The sequence below is a fragment of the Eulemur rufifrons genome, chromosome 6 (genome assembly GCF_041146395.1).
Source record: "Eulemur rufifrons isolate Redbay chromosome 6, OSU_ERuf_1, whole genome shotgun sequence".
NCBI classification, from domain to species: Eukaryota; Metazoa; Chordata; class Mammalia; order Primates; family Lemuridae; genus Eulemur; species Eulemur rufifrons.
The window spans coordinates 15327993-15349563 of NC_090988.1; the positions used below are offsets into that span (position 1 = coordinate 15327993).

General features: G+C 37.1%; 1 protein-coding gene across 8 annotated transcripts in view; it reads right to left on the bottom strand.

The window, feature by feature from the left end:
* ARHGEF12 (Rho guanine nucleotide exchange factor 12) overlaps positions 1–16444 on the bottom strand; it is a 148120-nt gene extending 131676 nt beyond the window's left edge. For all 8 annotated transcript variants that reach the window (XM_069470782.1, XM_069470783.1, XM_069470781.1 and 5 more), the window contains exon 1: positions 16388–16444. In XM_069470782.1, the coding sequence (XP_069326883.1) occupies positions 16388–16419 (32 nt within the window). In that variant the 5' untranslated portion in view covers positions 16420–16444. The remainder of the gene's footprint in view (positions 1–16387) is intronic.
* Between the last annotated feature and the right edge of the window lie 5127 nt (positions 16445–21571).

Consider the following 21571-nt stretch of genomic DNA (forward strand, 5'->3'; position numbering starts at 1 on the left):
AATAATAACACAAAACAAAACGCTGCCTCCTCCCTTTTTTATTCCCCATCTTGGTGAATGGAACTAACACCTACTCAAGCACACAAGCCAGAAAGGCCCACACTTTCACCACTCACCTTTTCATCCTCCTGGTATTCTTAATATCTTCTTAATAACTCTATCTGTCTCTTCTCTTTTAAATGTATTGTTACAACTTCAATTTAGGACTTCATCATTTTTCATCTGGATTACTGAAAAATGTCTTCTTACTGGTCTCTCTGCCCCTGAAACTGCTTCTCAAGACTAATTCACTCTTCACACTGCCACTTACATGATCTTTCTACAACATAACACTGATCTTCTTATCTTCCTAACTGAAGACCTTCAGTGGCTCTGCACAATCCAGAGGTTAAAACCCAAACTCCTTAAAATGACATAAAAGGCCCTCCATAATCTGGTACCACCTATCACTCCAACTTTGCCAACTGCTGAGCCCATAATCAACTTCCATGCTGTAGCCACACTGAACTACATGCAGTTCCTAGAAAATATTTCACCTCTATGCCTTTATTCAAATTGCCCCTTTTACCTGAAATGTGCTTCAATCCCTCACCTGTCTGGCAACTACATCCCACCTTCTAGGATTCAGAGAAGTATTCATCTGTATGGAGCTGTTTCTGATCTATCCCAAAAGTAATAATTCTTCTCCTTTGAGTCCTCCCTGTATCCTGTACACTCAGCTGTCTCCCTCCCTTATTAAACTAGAAGTTCCTAGAAGGCAGCAACAGTATCTACCTACTGACTATATCTGGTAAAACAGAATAGTGTTTAAGAGTGCAGGTCAGGAAGTCAGACAGATTCTGACTAAAACCTGTTTTACCACTCACTAGGCATGCTACTTAAACTTTTTTAAGTTTCTGTTTCTTCATCTGTAAATGATTATATAATAAAACCCATTACCCTCACAGGGTCATTGTGAGGATTAAGTAAAATAATATGTATAAAACGTTACAGACTTAGCACATAATTTTTATTCAATAAATATATTTTGAATGGAGAGATTCATAGTTGGGTTACCTCCTAGTAAAGAAAAGGTGAGAAAGGTCAAAATAGATGGTACCATCTTTGAAATATCTTTTGCTAGGCTACTCTAAAGAAAAATAATAAGCAATCCAAGAAGTCTATTGGGTATCTACTATAGGTCAGAAAACTGCAGGGAATGGCAAAAGGATTCAACCAGAAAAAATAAAAAGCTGAGGAAAAGCATGGTACCATCTTTGAAATATCTTTTGCTAGGCTACTCTAAAGAAAAATAATAAGCAATCCAAGAAGCCTATTGGGTATCTACCACAGGTCAGAAAATTGCAGGGAATGGCAAAAGGATTCAACCAGAAAAAATAAAAAGCTGAGGAAAAGCACAGGACCTAGATGGGGTAAGACAGTAGAGATAGAAGCCTAGTGATGCAATGAAGGCAAAGAGTACATGCAAAAGGGCATGGGGAGGAAGAGAAGTAGAAGGTAAGAGAGAGACAAACACAAAAATTTGAAATTAGAATCCTCCGAGTAATGACATGATCTAAGATAGAGTTACATTGATAGATTGCTCCCAGGTTGAATCATATGAAATTGCAAAAACTGGACTGTTTTCGACTAAGAAAATAGATCAGACCTGTTTAAATAATAAATTAGATTTTTCTTTTACTAACAGTATCAAAGTCTGGTGGTTACACATTACTTCCATTTTACATTCTACCTTTTGCTTTGAATGCCTGAATGTAGGGCTCATAAAACAAAAAAATCACTCTTATTAAAGTGTCCTGGATGTTCCCTAGGACACAATTCAGCAGTTGCTGCTGTAATTTACATTCAATGAGACTAAAAAAATAATAGAGGAAGATTTGGCTGAATCTTCTCATTTGAATTTTATACTTTCTATTTCTGTTTGAATTCTCACTTCATAAAAAAATATATATATCTACCTAAACTTGGGTACAGCCAAATACAATGACAAAAGGCAAAAGGCCTGGATTTTAAACCTGGTTCCAAAATTTGTCTAGCTGGGAAATACTGAAGTAACCCATGAATGTCTTTGAATGTAAATTTTTTTCTCATTTGTAAAAATAGGAATAATATCTGCCTTGTACAGTTACTATATCTATTAAATATAATATTTATAAAGCACCCAGCATGATGCTTTATATGTGGAAGCTGGTTATTATTGTTACTAAATGAGGGAACAGTTGTAAAAGTATAGTGAACGCAAATGTAAACTACTATTATCAAACAAATATATAAAAACGACAAGACTAAAGTGAATTACACTGTGTACTAAAAACTTCATTTAAAAAATACAAAAAACAAGCATAGGCAAATATTTCTATAATAACCAAATTATTTATTGACTGTGAATTGGTTGTTTATTCTCTCATTATTTTTTCAAACCTAACTTTTTAACTTCATCAACCCTCAAAGATGACAGAACATTCTCCAGATTAGTCATATCGATAACAGTAAATTTTTCAAGCTGGATAAGCAAAGGTCTCATTGCTAACAGTGTGAGGAAGCAATGCTAGCTAAAATGAGATATGGTAAATATTTATGCAAAACTCACAGACCTTTACCCCACAGGGAGGTTACAAGCATGGGAAAAAGCAGCTTCCCAGCTCTCAGCATAGCGGATGTCTGTAGATCTCCCTAAGGGCTATAAAGTCTCTACATCTATAAGAATGCTTAGAAGAGCAATGCCTTTTGCATGTAGCCTCTTTGCAAATCTTAAATGTAGTAATATTCTCAAATTACAATTCTCTAGTCTTTCTCTCCTAGAACATATTCAATAAAAGATTTAGTTTGTAGGCTTCTTTTTTAAACCATCAACTATTTGCCTACCTCTATTCTAGATTTTCTGGGGTTACTAAGACAATGTAAGAAAACAATTTATAGCCAGAAAGGGAGAGGTTAAAACATAACACACCTAAATATCTCTTATGCAAATTTTCTCTCTGTGTTACAGCATAAAAAGTGACTAGGCTAAAATGATTCGTTTCACAGAAAGTCATTAACAGAAAAAAAGATCATTTACAAAGAAGAAATAACAATTAAAAGTAACAATATTTTGTGGCTCAAAAGATGAATCTACAGCTATAATAAATGGGATTGCTTTTTTCTTTAAATGGTAGAAAATATAAACTGAATGATAAAGAAGGAACGATCACTCCTATAACAAGGCAAAAGAAATATTATCTCCGTTGACACTTAAATTCTTGCTAAGAAAAAATTGCCACCCAGTTTACTTACATTATTTATGCTTGACTGACTGCCCACTGTTAGAAAGCATTTGCTGCCCTTTTTTCCCCTTACATGTTCAGTATAACAATTTTGGGGAGTCACTTCTTACTGCACTGTGCTCTTATAATATCAGAAAATATACGACTTAGGCCTTAAATTTCTTAGAAGAATTTTTAAATAATTAGGATGCAAAATGATTTATAGGAATACAGATGAGACAACAAAAAAGTCTAACGTTTACATATGTGTGTATATTTAAAGTAATGAATAACAAACCTAAACATAATGTAGTCATTCTTTAGAGGAAATAAAACAAAAAAATCTCTCTTGTCAGACATGTGGAAAAGGAAACAGGTAAACAGGTGATTAAGAGAAGAAAGAATAGGATATAAAATTATAATCTGAAGACAACACTTCAATGGTGTTGCTGAAGACAAAATCCACTTTCTGGCTTCCATCCAACTGATTCAATAGATCAGATCAGCCAGTCACCATAGGCAGGACTGAGACCAGCAGTTCCCCCGAACCACCCCGCCCCCGCAAAAAAAAAGGCATTGAAGTCATATGCCAACAACTCTTCTGTTTTGAAACTATGTGAGCTTGAATAATTTAGTGAACCTCTCAGAGCCTCATTTTTTTCAGTTTTAAAATGAGGATAACACAGGAGATTCAAGGCTGCAGTGGGCTATAATCTCCCCAATGCACTCCAGCCTGGATAACAGAGCAAGACCTTGTCTCAAAAAACAAAACAAAACAAAATAAGGACAATATTGAATTTACAGAGAAGATTTAAAAAGATAATGCACAGAAAAGTACCTAGGACAGTGCCCAATATTTAATATGTATTCAATAAACGTAAGATCTTTTCTTACACCCCAAGTTTCTTTATAGAACTAAATTTCATCTATTTTTTTAAATGTTCATTTTCACCTACATCATATCCTGCCACCTTTCAAAGTCTAAAATATTAGAGCAATAAGTCATGATTTAAATACTGTCTTGCTAATCAAACTACTATAATTTCCAGAGTCCTTCCCTGACCAAATCATGTCCATACTTACCACATTTTCACTGGATGCACAAAGTGTAGGCTTAACTAGTTGCTCTCTTCAAAGAGGTTGATAATGAGCAGAGAGGTTCTCCTTCAAATAGTGACTAAAACAATGCCTAACCCATAAAATGCGACTTCCTCTATTGAAAAGCAACGAATATCTAAAGCTTCTTAAACTGCAACTTACACCAATGCCTTTTCTGTTTCAATCTAGGTAACTCATTAAAATATAATTTAACTGAAAAATAAAGTAAAAAGGAAAACAAAAGGGCAGTATGTGATTAGAAGTAGCCACATTAATTATTTTAACTTGGAAAATAAGATCAATTTAATCATTAATTATGATTTCATACCACAACTTCCCCATAATACACCACTTCTCTTACCTTAATCTTCAGCATTGATCAATAAATATCACTGTCAGGCAAATTTCTTAATTTTTAAATATAATTCAGCAGGTAGCAAGAGCCCAAAATAACTGTCAAGACAGTGACCTACACAGAGCAGGCATTCAATATTTATTGAATAAATAAACAAATGAACTAAAGTTGATAAATATAGAACTGGACAAATTCTGAGTGATCAAGGGCAGAGTTAAAAGTTTACTGCCAATTCTAAACATCTTACCCATTTTGTGACTACAGATGTTATTGTTCCACAGTCTGAACTGAAAAACTCTCTTTCAAATCTATTCCTCACTACCAAACACATCTTAATTCTAAGAATAGCCTATAATTTGAAATACAAAAGATAAGGAATATTATCACAGCAAGGGAAAGAAAAAAACTATCTTAACCTCAGCAGCAGCTAAAAATATTATACATATAAATTTGAAATTATTTTGCAAGCACAGATAAAAATTTTAGAAAAACCTAATTTGTGAGGTTTTAACATTAGTAGCTACTATAACTAACTGACCCCTCTTACTACGTGCTAGACATTTAAATACATTCTCATTTAATCTTCACAACAACTGCAAATTATGTATTATTATTCCCATTTTTACAGATGAGAAAAATAGTTATTCAGAGAGATAAATTTGCCTAAGCTCTCCCAGCTATTAAGTATTAATACAAGTCTGACACACCAAATCCAGGCTCTTTTCTCTACATCATCCTCCTTTAGTTCCCTTCTACTGCTCCTCTCTTACAAGTGCAAAAAATATAAGTAAATACACACTCACACACACACACAAAGGGCTGAAATATCTTTTCCTTTAAAAGCTACTTGTTATCTCAGACAAAAAAAGACAGTCTCAAAAAAAAAAAAAGTCTACTAGGGAGTCAAAATCAATATAATTACTAATATTTATCCAAATAATGTTTGACTTAATTCCTATTTTGGGAAACAGAATTGTATTTGTATCCTTTTAAGCTATTATATAATTGCGTGGTGAGATGCTTCTCTTTTTTTACTGTTCACATCCAGGCAACACATCCAATTTACCACACTGTCTCAAGAATTCTAATCACATAGGGCTTCTGGGTAAATACAGTAACTAGAAAACTGCAACCAAAGTACATTATCCTGACAAAGGTACAGGTTGTGTATCCCTTATCCGAAATGATTGGAAACAGAAGCGTTTGGATTTTGGGTTTTTTCAGATTTTGGAATACTTGCATATACCTAATGAGATATCTTGGGGATGGGGCCCAAGTCTAAACACGAAAACTTATTTATGTTTCATATACTCATTATACACATAGGCTGAAGGTAATTTTATATAATATTTTAAATAATTTTGCGCATGAAATAAAGTTTGTGTTAAGTACTTATGTGTAGAATTCTCCACTTGTGATGCATGTTGGTGCCCAAAAAGTTGTGGATTTTGGAGCATTCTGATTTCTGGATTAGGAATGCTTAACCTGTATGACAAACTATTATCTCTGAAAACTAATATTTTCAACTATGATACAACAATAGGAAAATAATACAACTAATGGCAAGTCAAAGAGTTATTCTCCATGGAGAAAATGTATTTATTTATATTTTAAATAGACTATATTGTCCCAAGCAACAAACAATCAATTCAATGCCAAGAAAAACTCAAATTTAAATAATTCTATTTACAAGCCAATGATAGCCATTTTTTTTTTTTTTAATTTTGAAGAGATAGCCATTTGTCTACTGTAGTTCCTACATGGATTCTGAAGTAAGAGTAGCAATATAATGTAATTAAAGAAAAACAAAGCTATTTGGACTATAAAGCTATAAAGATTACTTTAAGTGTCTCTGTACACAGTGAAAAAAAGCCAGTTAAGGAAGTAAAATTTATCTGATGGTGATACTATACTAAAAATTTGCCATTATATTTTATACAATTATTTATTCACTAAACTATATAAATTCTATTTGACCACCTCATTGTCACCTGCCAATCTACAAACCAAAGGAAGAGATATCAGTTTAATTTGCTTACCACTGTTTCTTACCTAACACCCCTTACCCAAAAAGAATACCTTGTGAGACTGATGCTCCTAGATCCCTAACAATGCCTAATACTCCCAACTATGGAAATGACAAACTTACTGATTACACTGAATGCTAATAAAATCCGTGACATCTTGAGTCAAAACAGAGCCTTTAAGGCCCTCAAGATGCACTAACCTGAGCAGCTGAAAGTGGCTCTAATGATTTCTAAACTAAAATTAGACTCATTTGTTTACTTTTATATCTTAGAGATCATCATAAAGATATAATAGATCCTTTCTCTGCACAACAAATAGCATGAGTGAACACAGGATTTTTATAAATGATTCTGATGTTCTTCTCCAGAGTAAATAACATCACTGACTGAGAGCTCCCAGAAGTCAGGGAGCCATTAAGAGCTGGGATTCCTTTCAACTGGCATCATTCCAATAGAGGCTCAGTGAGAAATGAAACCTCCTACAAATCAAATCTGTTGCAATGTTATTTTTTACGAAGGTTAATTACCTGCTTCTGCTATACACACTTACACACACAAAAAATAAATAAAATAAAAATAAAGGAAAGGAGAGGCTTCTGTTGTAGGCCTCCTCCAGAAATACTCAAAATGAAATCAAAACAAGTTCTAGCTGTCAAATTCTAGACATGTCGTGAACATCCTCTCCCACTTGACACCTATAGTCCCTAGCACCCTCACCTCAAATTATTAGACAGTGATGTTTTACTATTAAAAAAAAAATCACACTTTCAGACTTCAACTTTTAAGATACTTAGTGAAATATTTATACATAAAATTATGATATCCAGAAACTGCTTCAAAATAATCCAGTGGGGTGGTGAGTGGGGGAAGGAAACAGATGAATCAAAATTGTCCATACATTGATAATTGTTGAAGCTTATCATGGGAACATGGAGGTTCATCATACCATTGTCTGTACTTTAAATACGTTTTAAATTTTCCATTTAAAAAAAAAAACTTTCACAAACTCAAAACAACCCATTTTATAAGCATTTATTGAGCACCTCCTGTGGTAGACTATTTGTTCTTCCAAATTATTCAACCTCCCCTTTCCTTCCTTAAGAGGATTATACAGCCTTTCCTATTATCATTTGACATGGACTGCCACCTGTGGGAGTATACATCCCTATCCTACTGACAGTGAGCTTGACCATATGACTTGTTTTGGCCAATGATATGTGAGCTGATATGCTGTACACCGTAACTGAATGAAAGCTTTAAGAGCCATTGCATGTTTGCCATCAGTTTTCTTGCTCTTTCCCTCTTCCATGACAATGGTATATACCAGACAAGAGATGCTCCTCCAGCCAGGGTTCCAAAATAAGACATGTGAAGCAATGCTGCAGAGTCAAGCCACAGCTCACAAAGTGTAACGTAAGGAAGAAATAAACCAGTGCTGTAAGCCACGGAAATTTGATGATGAGGCAGTATAACCTGATGTATAATTTGATGATAAGGCAGTATAACATAGCAAGAGCTGACAGATACACCTACTATGGGGTAGGTGCAAGGAATATTAAAATTATAAGCTAATATATTTAAAAATTATTTTGGAAGAAATCAAAAAAATTTAATTATGGTTACCTCTGAGAGAAGGTCTGAGAACTAATGGGTTTATAGGGATAGGGGTAAAATACGGGTAAGGTACTTTTATACCATTATATATGATTTGAAGTGTGTATGTGTATGTGTGTGTGTGTCTGTGTGTGTAACCTGAGCAGCAACAGCTGGGTGGTTGGATCATTTGGGCCATTTTTTTTCTTCTTTATGCTCTTTGGTATTAAAAAAGAATAAAAATATAATAATTACTTAAAAATGAATAAGACCTCTTCTCCTACCATTGAGAAACTTAAATATTAGTTGACAATTTAGTTTTAAAGAAATCCTCTCCCCCCCAAAATATTCACTGTTAATTTTTTTTAAATGTCAAAGGCTAAATACAAAGGGGGGGGGCGTTATGACATGCAATTCTATCAGTTTGCTCACTTTCAGCTTTCAGCAAAGCAAACATAGGATTTTGTGTATTGATGTTGCAGTTACTGATCTCAAAAGGAAATTCTCTCAATTTCATTATTTTAGTATGCCAGTTAAATTGGCAAAGAAGCTTGCTCTAAAGTATTGTTTTGTGAACAAGCTTTAACGGGTACTAGAGACAAGGTATCTGTTAACCCACGTAGAGTAAAATTATATAGGAGCGTTGAAAGAAGAGAAAAAAGAAAAAATTCTAACCATGATTCTTGTGGTGATTAAAAAAAACACCACCACTTGAATGGCTACAGAAATCAACTTCAATAGAGTAACACTTTACTATGTGAACATGTTTTTACTTCAAGTGAGCAATATCTGAACACAGCAATAACCTGCAAACGATTAGGAACATGTCCGCACTTTTCATCTTAGGATCTCAAAGCACATTATAAACATTCATTTAACCCTCATATCACCTAAGAGGCAGATACACAGCATTATAGCCACCTATCCCAATGCTACGAAATAGTTAAATAGCCCTTTAGCATTACTTGCCCTGAGAAAGTCTTGCCCAAACAGCCAATAAAACAGGAAATAAGCTGACAGTGCATGTGCCACCAACAATCTCCAAAAAGATCAGATCTTCACCCACAAGAACCACTTCCTTTGAGTAAACCACAGAGACTGTACTGGGCAAACCACAATGTATCAGCTTGTATTAGGAACACAGGCAGATAACCCATCTAAAATCTACAGAAGAATATGTCTAAGCACCTTCATAGGATTTCCTATGTGTATTAAGTCATTTGGGGGATCTGTTACTCTTTTGGACAACATAACCACTTTCTGCATTACATGGTCAATTTCAGTATAATTTCTTCAGATGCTGGTGAAGTCTCCAATTTTTCTACAATAGAATAATCCACATTCTTGAAGCCATGAAAGATCTGCAAAATCGTCTTTGATCTTTTGAGTGTGTGAACCTAAAATGAGTATTTATATGTAATATTTGACCAAAACTATAGTCTCAGAGCAGTATATTTAAAAGACTATAACATGCTATATAATGCAAAAGAAAATGCAGTGTGACAACTGGCTAATTGTAAGCATTAGCTAAATCATGTTTTCTTATATATTTTGAATTTCTCCATGAATTGTTACTCACAGTCCCAAGACAGGAAGCCTAATTTTTCATTGGACATTAGAGTTGCTTGTCCCTAGACACTGGGAAGCCACCCAGGCCAGTCATGTGACTATGATCTCAAAAACCAGGACTCAGCACTTGAATTAGTAAAAGATCCTGTTTTGATATGAATCTAAACTGTCAGCAGCATTGGTGCATGCTAATTTCAATAAGGTAAACTTAGTGTATCTCTTTTTTTACTAAAAGTCAACAACATATGCTTACGCAATTTAGGCATAGCCTCTGACCTTCGGCACCATTACACATTGCCTCTACAGAATCAAAAAGCTGAAAATTATTCCAGGCACCTAGCTTCACAGTCTTCTCTTGGAGTTAGAAGCTGTCTCTTATAAGCAACTTTCATATATGGTTATCTTGATACTTCCAGACAGTCTAAGGTGAAAAAGTAAAATGCTCTAAATTTGGCATGTTTCCAAAATTATATTACTAACAAAATACAAATGAGCAAGGATATCTACTTAAATAATTTTAAACTAAATTAGTACCAAAGGAAAAGGTCTACTAAGAAAATAGTCAAGAGCTTACAATCTTATGTATCTTATAATAACTTAAACATGCACTTCTTCTGTTACTGTCTCTTGTCATTAGTAACAATTCATGTAAATACAATGGCAAAAAAAGTAAAATATTATTTCAATTTTAACAATAGTCCATTTTACTGGGAAAAATACTGCTAAGCACTGCAGGCCTATTTCTTTTCACTAACACATGGAAATAAGAGAAAACCAAAAAAATAAGGTAAAACTTAATAAACAAAAAAATGGAAAAAATGACATACAATTTAAGGTATCATAGACTGAAAAACCACTGGGAAAAAAAAAATAGCTTCCAGATGTACTTTACAATATTACAATAGATACTTTACTTTAAGGCTACAATCACATCTCTTCACTTAGAGATATTTTATCATCACTTCTGACTGATTTATAATCAACAATGGCTTCTAACACTTAGTATTTCTGGGCCCTACCCTTTAGACACGTAACTGATAATATTTGTTACATTAGGGGCATTCATATTTGAAAGAATCGCTTTGTAAAGAAGACTTTTAACATGATTAATTGCTTAATTAGTTGATTTGGTAATTATGTTATTTATATAAATTTGTTTGTTTCATTTGACTGTAACATCTCTGACATCATTCTAAAAACTATCTAAAAGAAAAGTGAATTAAAATGATCTTGAGAACTCTTTACCTGTAATTTTGGGCTATGCCTCGATAAAATCAAAGACCTCCCATCCCGAATCACAAGAAAACTAAAGTTGGAATTTGCTTCTCTAGAATATAGGCCAAGATAAAATGCAGAATACCACATTTTGTAGTAGGAGAGCAACTAAGGAAAAAAAAGGTTTTGCACTAGGACAGCAACTGGGAAAAAGCTCATAAAATATTAAGAGGGACAGGTTGATTGTTAGACAATAGATAACAGAAAACATACAACTTGGCTAAGCAAAGAATAAGTAAGGTTAGGGGAATGGAAAAAGTGGAAGATAACCGTCTGAACCATTTACAATCATAAACATAAAATGGGAGGAGAACATTATTTAGCCTGGTACAGCAAGTATATTCAAGTAACAGGACAACTTAAAAGAAAAGTTTGAGCTAAAGATCAGGAAAAACTTCCTGACTGTAAAATCAGACTGTTGTTCAGTCTCCTGAGGAAGTGACAGAAGCTTTATCCTCCAGAGATATTTAAAATTAGAATGGATGAGGTACTAGAAGGTATCCTGTAAGAGAAAAAAAATCCAACTCTGACTTGGTCAAGTTGGAAAGTTACCAAAAGAAATTAGGACAGAAAGATAATATACAGAAATAATATACAGTACACAGAAAGACAATAATTTAAAGTGAAAAAAAATGGGGGACTTGAAAGCCAGAAAATCTAGGTTAAAATCTTGGGTCTGGCCTTTCCAGTTTTCTAATCTTGATTTAAACTCTATGAGTTACCTTAAAATGTAAAGGATGGCAATATGATCTACACTACACCAAACTGGAAATACGGTAAATGTTAAAGAATTACACTACCATAGGTTATCATTACCTACATGACAGTATTTTACTCAAGAAGCAAAACAGTTATAATTTTGCTGATTTTAGACTTCCAATTCGAATAGCATTATTTTGAAAACTCCTAATTATTAAAAGGGAAAAGGAGCATGTCTTCAAATAAAACTATAAAACATCATCAAAACCAAGTTTTTGGAGATAAGACCAAAGGAAGCTTCCTATTCCTGAAAACGTGGCATGGTCAATTTCTAGGAAATAAGCAATTATAAGATAAAAAACATTTCTAATAATGTCAGACAACCATGATGCAAAAGAGTACCTCAATATAACCCCTAGAGAACCATTATGATATTCTGCTATTTCTGTAACCCGTATCAGTCAGCAGGCAATCCATACCCCTTTCTGGATGACTTTTAGAAGAGGCAGCCACATAGGTACACTCAAATATTTTCCAACTGTTTTTCCCTGGAATCACAGTGCTCCACAAAAAAATATGTAAAATTCACCATTTGCGGGTTCCAAAATTTGCCTCAAATTTCATTTTTTAAACTTAAAACTCAAACTCAAAAAAAAAAAACCTACATGTCTACTCAATGTTATACACTACATGTTAACAAACTGGAAACTACCAATGTGTTAAGTGGTATCACCAGGTCAACATATCTTTGTACAGATTTCAAATAAAGCTTCTCTTGTCATCTCACTGAACAAATATGAACATATTATAAATGTACCATTAGTCAGGAAGACTATAGCTTTGTGCTTTTTAAAAAATTTACTTTAGACTGTACATGTTGACTCATGTAAAACTGTACAAGTGAATGTACTATTGCATACCTACATGAATCAAGATTTTACACTAAACAACTAAAAAACAAAGATAATAATTTTGCTAGCACTATAATCCTTAGCCCCAATTTCAATTTTGTATTTATAATTGACTGACTTTACAAGAAAATGTGACAAATAATTCCACCCTGCAGATTGATGACTCATACAACTTTGAAAATAGCACACAAACATGAGTTCTTTTTTTTAATCAAAAGCAATATATAGCAATTTTGGCAGAAAAAGTATCATGAATGAAAATGCTAATTACTGGGTGTAGGCATACAAAGTCACAGGGTTCCATGCTCATTTTAAGTTTGCTTAAACAGCCTGAAGCTGAATTCAGTGCTAAGAAATTTTTATTACACCAAAAACCTTATTTATCTATAAATCGAAAACAACAACAAAATCTATACACCCCAGGAAAAACAAAACTCTATTTATTTCAAGAAAGGCCCTTATAACTTTCCTACCTATATTGTCCCAGAAAATTCACTATTATAGAATCTGTACTGAAATCATTTACTGAGTCCACTGGAAGAGCATTCTCTCCTCTCTACCTCTCAGAAGAAATTCCAACTGCCATAGATAGGATCCCTAAAGTCTCAGGGATAGAAGACATCTAGGATTGTTAACAATTGCGATATATTTTAGGACTGAATGCAGCAATCAATGCAGACTGAAAAGCAGCTATCAGACATTTCTACCATTTTTGAAGTGCTCATTCTAAACACTGAAAACTATAGTCTCCGGGGCTCACAGAAGTTACAAAGCAAGAGACTAGAAGGTATTCATAAACTGCTTAGATTTTTTTAAAAGATGTTCAGATATATTACACAAAATCAATAGCAACCATACACATAGTTTGAGTTTTAAGTTTTAAACGCCACAGAAAGGCTGAAGTTAAAAAATAAAATAAAAAATTTAAAACGTTTTAAGTTTTCAGTTTTAAGAAAAGGGGAAGGGGCTGAGGAGAAGAGAAAGAGAGCCTAATTAGTGAATGTGTTGATTTAACTGCAAAATAATAACAGGATATAACAGAGTTCTGAGTATCTAAAGTGGCCAATCAGAGCCTAAACATAGTTGAATTCCATCCCAGCCCCAGCACGTCCCTAACACAAGAATAAAACCCTTCTTATCTTGTTCAGCCATGTGTCGCCTGCCACAAACTGCAAAACAGAACAACGCCCAAAACCAGCTAGTCTGATTTCAACTGAGGACAGACTCTGTAGTCAGAAGCACCACAATGAAAGAACTCTAACTCACACAGCTGGCCTGGAGATTCTGCACACTCTACAAAACAAAGCCATACCACATTACAGTACTTCAAACTTGAAAGGACCTCTAAAAAGCTATGCTGGCACTGTTAATTTGCCAATAGTTCTAGAATCAGCAAAATATACCTAGAGTACACTCGAGTTAGTGAGAAAAGAGGGTGAGATATGTAGGGCTGAGAGAAAGCTAGAAACTATTCTATAACTTTTATTAAGGCACCCTGGCATAGAAATAATACTAAACCAGTGCTTCCAGATTTCACCCTAACATATAATCAAATCAGGAACAACTACTCTATTAAAGAGCAAATGGATGCTTTATATTTACGGAATAAAGAAAAAGCAGTATTGTTCCTTGAGGTGTTAAAAGAAAGAAAGAAAGAAAAGGGAAAAAAAGCAGTAGTCAAATAATAATTCTCATTAAAAAAAAAAAGAACTTATGAATAAATTCCTAAGAAACAGGTCTCAGTAGTGCTTATTAAATTAAGGAGCTAAGTTTTTTTCTTTCTAAAAAACTATGTAAAATCAGGCAGCATTTGAACCAGTTCAAAAATCCAGTGTACAAACCAATTTGCAGATTAATCCTAAAGTACTCATCTTTTAATCTTTCGTGCCTAGTACAGTGCCTGGCAAGGAACAGACCTTCAATAATTGCATGCTTATTGAATGTTTACATGCCATCTAATTTATAAAAAAGACACATCCCAAGATTTTATTTCCAAGATAACAGAAAGAGGAAGAAAACCTCTGAGAAGCAATGCTAAAGAGAAATCATTACTTGAGGGCTTTCAAGTGATTTCTGTGTGGAATGAGTTCATGATCCTAAGTCCCGTTTCTACAAATCAAACAGACCCAGTATCGCAATGAAAACCAACATTACATTCATTCCAAGTAAGACTTCTTGTCTACAGGCTCAACAGAAAGGGCAAGAATTGAATGAACCAGGAAAACAAATTATCCACACACTCGTGAAAGTGATTTCTCAGAAGCAAAACACCCTGAAAAGAAAGGAATGGGGTTAACTAGATCAAAGCAAGATAATCACTGTTGCTACTCATGTTACCTGTACTCTTGGAAAAATTAAAAATTATTTTATTGAAAGTGAAAACCCATTTTTTAAAAAACATGCAAAGAATATAAATAGTTTAAATACTTAATGGAATCTTCTATGTGAACATTCATGTGACACTGGAAAGCATCAACAGGAAGAGGAAGTTCTGTTTCTGGAGTAGCTGTTATGGTATGATAATGGAATTTGGCCCTTTTAAAATCAACAAATGAGTCTTACAATTGGATGAAACTTTTATTAGGAAATTATTACTTTCTGCAGGAGCACTATTGTCGCACTTTTCATCAGTGTTGACCCTCTAAATTCAGTTATTTGGTCTATTTCTTATGATGTAATAGTTTGAAGATTGACTTAAAAATAAAGCAAGCTGACTAAAATTTGGGACTAGTACAGTGTCATAATTAAATTATAAAATGAAATGTGGTAAAGAAACGAATATGCTCTCATTGCTTAATCTACTCAAAAGAATAGTTCTTCAGAGTGAGGGAACCACATGTTAAGATCTAGCTTAATTCCCCACACACCACCATGCAACATTGATAAGTATAGTAAGACACAAACACTCAACAAATCCACCTGCCACACTTATACTATGCTGAGGTCTCATATCCCTTAAACGCCAAGTATTTCTGGAAAATGAAATATTAAAATACAATAATTAAAAGCAAACCCCATGATTTTCCCTCATTTCTTTCAGCTCCTGGATACTGCCTCCAGCAAGAGCCTGTGATTTACTGGTAATGTCAACATTCTGGAAAATTATTAGATAATAATTAAACCCTGTGCAGGGTAACACCTAAAAGAGATCAAGTTCGCAAATCACCATGCAGCAGGCTCAAAATTAAGTTCACGGAGAGAAATTCTTAAACTGTAACTGTCTAAAGTACTACTTACAGGACAGGGCTAAAACTGACAGATAACACCAATACCCAGCCTACTTCAGGCACTGACCTTCACCCAAAATGACCTCCCTCTGGTTCCAAGATGAGTACAGAATAGTAATGAACACTACAGACAGAACACCACAATCATGGTTTTACCTAACCCTTCTCTGAAAATCTGGGGGAAGTTTCTCTCCAGGAAAGTACATTTCCAAATTCAATCAACTGGATAACTTGGCAGCAACCCTAGACTAATTGCACAGCTCCGAAACTACCCTCTTTCCTATGCCTGTCAACTAACTCCACTGGCCAAATGCAATCTACAGTCACCGACTCTCCTGCGAGGTCGGGCCAAATCCAGGGAGGCTGAGCGAAGGAGGAACTTCATACCAACCTGTCGGTGACAGTAGACTGTGTGCCACTCATTGGGGCCCTTGGCGAGAAGTCCTCCTTTTATCCAACTTGCATTTTACAGTAACACCTCCACCCCACCCCGAGCGCTCTGGGATCAGGCCCAACTCCGTCAGGGACACAAAAGTCCAACTCAAAACTCCATTCAGTCATCTAGAACATCCGATTGGAAGGGGTCAAGGGATGCGGGTTGGAACAAAACAAGTGATCTCCCAAAACAAACTGAGGCAATCAGCCAGAAAGCGAGTCCCAGAGCTAGTGATAAATCCTCCAGAAGGCACGAGGAGAAAACTTCCTCAGAGAGAGAAGTCCGCGAGCCGTGGGAAGGGGACCCGGGAATCCCTCCGGGGCTGGGGCGGGATCAGCTCAGGGATGGGTGTCGGCTCCTCCTCGGCAGTCTCCCCGCCGCGGCAAGACCGGGGCCCTCTCGTCCCCGCTCTCTATCTGGGGCTGCCGGCTGCTCGTGGCCGCAGCCTCAGCCGCGTCTCGGGCCGTCCCGCGCCGGACTCGCGCGGTTCCATGTCCCCGGGCCCTGGGACCCCTCTCGTCTTCCTCGCCGCCCCCACCAGGCTCCGCGCGCTGGGACGAGCTGCGGTCGCCGGGGGAGGGGGTCCCGCAGCCAGAGGTGACAGGGACCCGGCTCTCTCAGCGCCGCGGGCTGCTCCCCATCCCTTTGAGGCCCGGACTCTTCCGCAGTCGGCGGAGGCGGCGGCGGCTCCTCCCCGACGCTCCGGTAGGCGGCGGTTCCGCGAGGGGCGGGAGATTCCAGTCCGGCCCGGCCTGGAAGCCTCGGCCCCGGAGGCGGCGGCAGCGGCGACTCCTTGCGCAGGGCCGGCTCGCCGGGTCCTGGGGACCCTCGCGGGAGCGCGCGTGGATAGCGAAGGAGGCCGCCGGCGGTGGGGGCCGTGCGACAACTGCGGGAGCGCGCACGGGTTCCGGTTCCGGTTCTGCCTTCCCGGCCCCGGCCGCGTCCAGCGCGAGCTCGCTCTTCCCCTCCCCCGCCGACTTTTCTGGCCTCCTCCCCTCTGACTTCGGGAAGCCGCCTCACCCGGGATCCTTCCGCCGCCCCGCGCCCGCTGTCCCGCGCGCAGTGGTCGGGTGCGCGCCGCCCCCGCGCGGACGCCTCCGCTGAGCTCTGGTTGGGGAAGCGAAAAAGTAGTTCTGCGGGACAGAGGGAGGTGGGAACCGGCCGCCAAGGGACTCCCACCCACCAACCCCCAGGACCCCGTGGGTGCTGGAGTTGTGCACATAGGCGTGTAGCTTGTATTAAACTTTCGCCAGAGACCGCCAAAGAGCACCCCCAGATCCCGAAGAGTTCGTGACGCGAGAGGGGCTCTTTGGGAATTACGCGCCCCCCCTTGTTCTGGAAACTTTTATTCTTTAAGGGAATGTACTTGTTCTCCGTATTTTCCAATAATACGTATCGAGTGCTTCTGACCGAGCGACGCGAGCTCAGGTCCAGATGCACGGCCAGCGTCCCGGTGAAGCAGATCCCAGCACAGAGAGGTTTCGGCGTTGGTCGCTCACCTGGGGCACCTGCTGGCCTTGTCCCGGGAGAGGACCAGGGTGGGCTGGAGCAGGGAGGCGTGTAAGCCTGGGGCGAAAGAGGATTTGGGAACCGGAGCCAGGATTTCTTGGTACAAATATTGCTTTTAGGCTGCCTTGGCAAAATGAAATGTATTATTTGCCAAATTGAGAAAGTATGGTGCTTTCCATAGAGCCTTAACAAGCTTGTTGTGGAAAGAAATGGGAGAAGAAAATAAAGTATATTTATCCAGTAAATAGCATTACAGTTCTCTCTGAAGAGTTCCCAAATATTTTTTCGGCTTTTGTTTTTCTAGTGGGTAGAGAGATTTAGATATCCATCTAGTTTTATGATTGAATAATTCAGTATTGTGGCAATTTAAGTACCACAGACAATGTCATTCTCCAATTCTGCCTGCAAACGGCTATCCCTTTTATCCAACTATTTTCAGACTTTGGAGCTTAAACCTGTGTGGGTGGCAAGGGATTTCAGCCATTTTGTGGAAATCAAGTAGCAAATCAAATCTAATAAGCAGTGGATGTGGAGAGAGGAAACAATTACCTCTTAACAATGCTGTTTCTAAAAGTCATTCCACAACAGTTAATGAAAGGATCATTATCCCTAAATAGATGCATGAGCTAAGACTGACGTTAGGACGGAGCAAAAAAAAAAAGGAAAAGATAAACAGAGGCCAAAGATGACTCTTTATTGCTTGATTTTTTTAAGTTCGGGGCACAGCCAGCTAATTTTGTAATGTTTATTTTTGGAAAGAATAGAAGTGGATTACGGTTCCAAGCCACTTTCCTAATGATCAGACCAGGACATATTGCCACCTGCTGGTGTATCCTAGCATGACGATTCTATCCTGAAGACTCTCCCAGTTAAATTGAATGTTGTCTGTATATAACTGGAACGCATTCCACTCATCTGTATACAATAATCAAAATGCAAACCTTATCCCCAAGCTTAGTAAATCTTTCTTAAACGTACTAAATATCTTATTTTCCCCTGTTCTAGTAATGTTACAGTGTATCAAATTAATTGGACCCAGTGACTCATCAAATCATGCATCTTAAAAATGAGTTCCCCTCTTTCCTTCAAGAATGCCTCAACACTTAAGCTTCAGGAATAAAACAAACTGGGAACGTTTCCTAATTCACCTTCTCTTCCTTGCATACAAAACCTCTTGGCAAGCTGCTTTCAAGATCCTTCCAAACTTAGACACGAGGTTCTAACTGTGAGCAAAGAAGGCATTTTGCTGTGGGAAAGCTTCAGAGGATGGTAAGCAAAGGATTGAATTAATCCAGTGGTTATTCATTCCAGAACCAATTTTTTTTAAATGATGAAAATCTCTATAGTCACCCACAAAGCATTAATGATTAAAAAAAAAAAATCCTCTGAAAGCCTCCTTACAGCTGCCGGTAGCTAAATTGTTCTAAAGGCTCAATCTATAGAGTTCCTTCAAGAGAATTAAGCCAATCTAGGTAGAACACCCTCCCCAGGGGCACTTGCCTTTCAAAAGTGACACTGGTGACCCAATCCACTGGACATGCTTTTTCAGTAGGTTTTCCAGTGGGGGTTATTCTAAACCACATTCTCATCATCTCATCCATGCTTATTAAGTACCTACTATGTGTTCCAGACTGTTTTAAGCACTGGAAGTATAGTTCTGAATACAAGAACTCTGGCTGTCTTCAGATAATGTCTCTGATGTCAACTTGCTCCAAATCATCATTTTCAAGGCAACTGCCCAAACAGGTGGCAGAACAAAAGAAAATTAAGTTCTTTCCCTCTCTTTTGGCAAACTGTTTTCTATATGTCAACTGTTGGCCCAAAATATAAAATAGGAATGACTGATGACAAACAACAGATTAGAGATATTTCACTGGTACATATGAATATGGGTCAACATTTCTACAGGCCAAAATGCTTTTTGTTTTTTTAACTTATTGGCAAAATCCCAATAAAGATATAAAGACAGACTCTAGATTTATAAAAAGTTGTTTTACTTTTATAAAATTTAGTACAAATTTTATTGAAATACAAATCCTTCTTGAACAGCGTTAGTTATTATCACATAGTAATCCAAGTGCAAATGAGTACTTCATTTTGTCTGAGCAGACCACACGTTAATTAGCCCTTCGTTTACCTGTGGTGTAAAGACTCAGCATCTTAACTGCTGAGTCATCTTCAATTCATAGTTTTCTCTCAGATGTTTTTTCATAGCTATGAGTTACAACATCAAGAAAAACTGAAATGAGGGATTCCCTTCCCCTTATCAATTATTCAGGTTTCTCATCATTCAAAAAAACCTGTGTACATTCCCATGAGAGTGCCCCAAAACAGCAAGATCTGCAATCCCTTCACTTTCTGAGGCGTAAGGGAGAAAAGAATTGGTACCAGATTAAGCTTATTCATTTGTCTGGTATGGAACAGGTTGCACTGTGCCAAAATTCAAGAGCCAGCTTTTTCTTTTTTTTAAGCTCATGCGCCAAGCCACTCTTTTCTACTAGGCTTTTGCTAAAATCAGCATTCCCCAGCATCCTACTTTGACCACGATTTTGTTGGAAAGAAGCTCACCGATATGTCAGGGATACTGATTATAGAAACCAAAGAGGTAGAGATGCTGCTGTCAGATTATTTCAATGCCCAGAAAAAGTTTTTAACAAAATGACACTCATTTTAAAAGACCCATTGGTAACATGCCTTTCAAGTTGCTTTTCCCCTAGCAGTGATGACTTTACACAGTTCCAACCAACTCCCTCATGCCTGGTTTCTGTGGCTAATGACATCCATTTTCAAGGCCACTCATTGGGTTACTATTACCTGTGACCAAAGAATGGCCTGACACTTCCTACTGACCTTCAGCCTTGACTTCAGTAGCACCACACCCTTGCTCACCAACTGAGCTAATGAATCAGTATTGGTCTAAATAACATGGTAAAAATAAATAAATAATAAATATATAAATAATCATTTTTTCTTAAAAGCCCTAAAGACCTCCATTAATAAATGCCACATAATATCTCTTTGAAATACACAGCAGGGTATTTCAGTCATTCACAGCAGGTTTAAACTGAGGCAGAGAATAAACAACTTGCCCAAATGATCTGGCAAGTAAGTAGCAAAATTAGCTAAAAGAACCCAAGAATTCTTGATTCTTAACCCCTTATTCTATTCTTGCTTTTGCTACTTGGGACTAGAGATTATCACACTAAGAAATATTTTTTTTTTCCTTCCAAGACTGGCCTTATCATATTAGTTTGTCCATGGAGTGGCACCTTTTTAAGAGAAAGAAGAAAAAAATAAAAGGGAATGTATCTGAAATGAAAAGAGAGAGAAAAACAAAAAAATTAGCCTGTCATCCTGAGACCAGTATACACTTTAAAGTCTTTGGCTCTAGTCTGCAATATGTACAACAGAGCTGAAACCTGAACTGCCATCTCAAACACAGTGGAATCCACATGGTAAATCCCTATGGAATTTAGTCATAGCCTCAAATGCCTAGGAGATTAATGCACAAAAGCCCTGAGAACTGGCACAGTTTTCCTGGTAGGGCAGAACCCGTATAGCAGGACTCAGTAAATCTACCCACACCTCATTTATCTGGAATCCAAACCCCTAGCTCTATGGTTTTTGTGC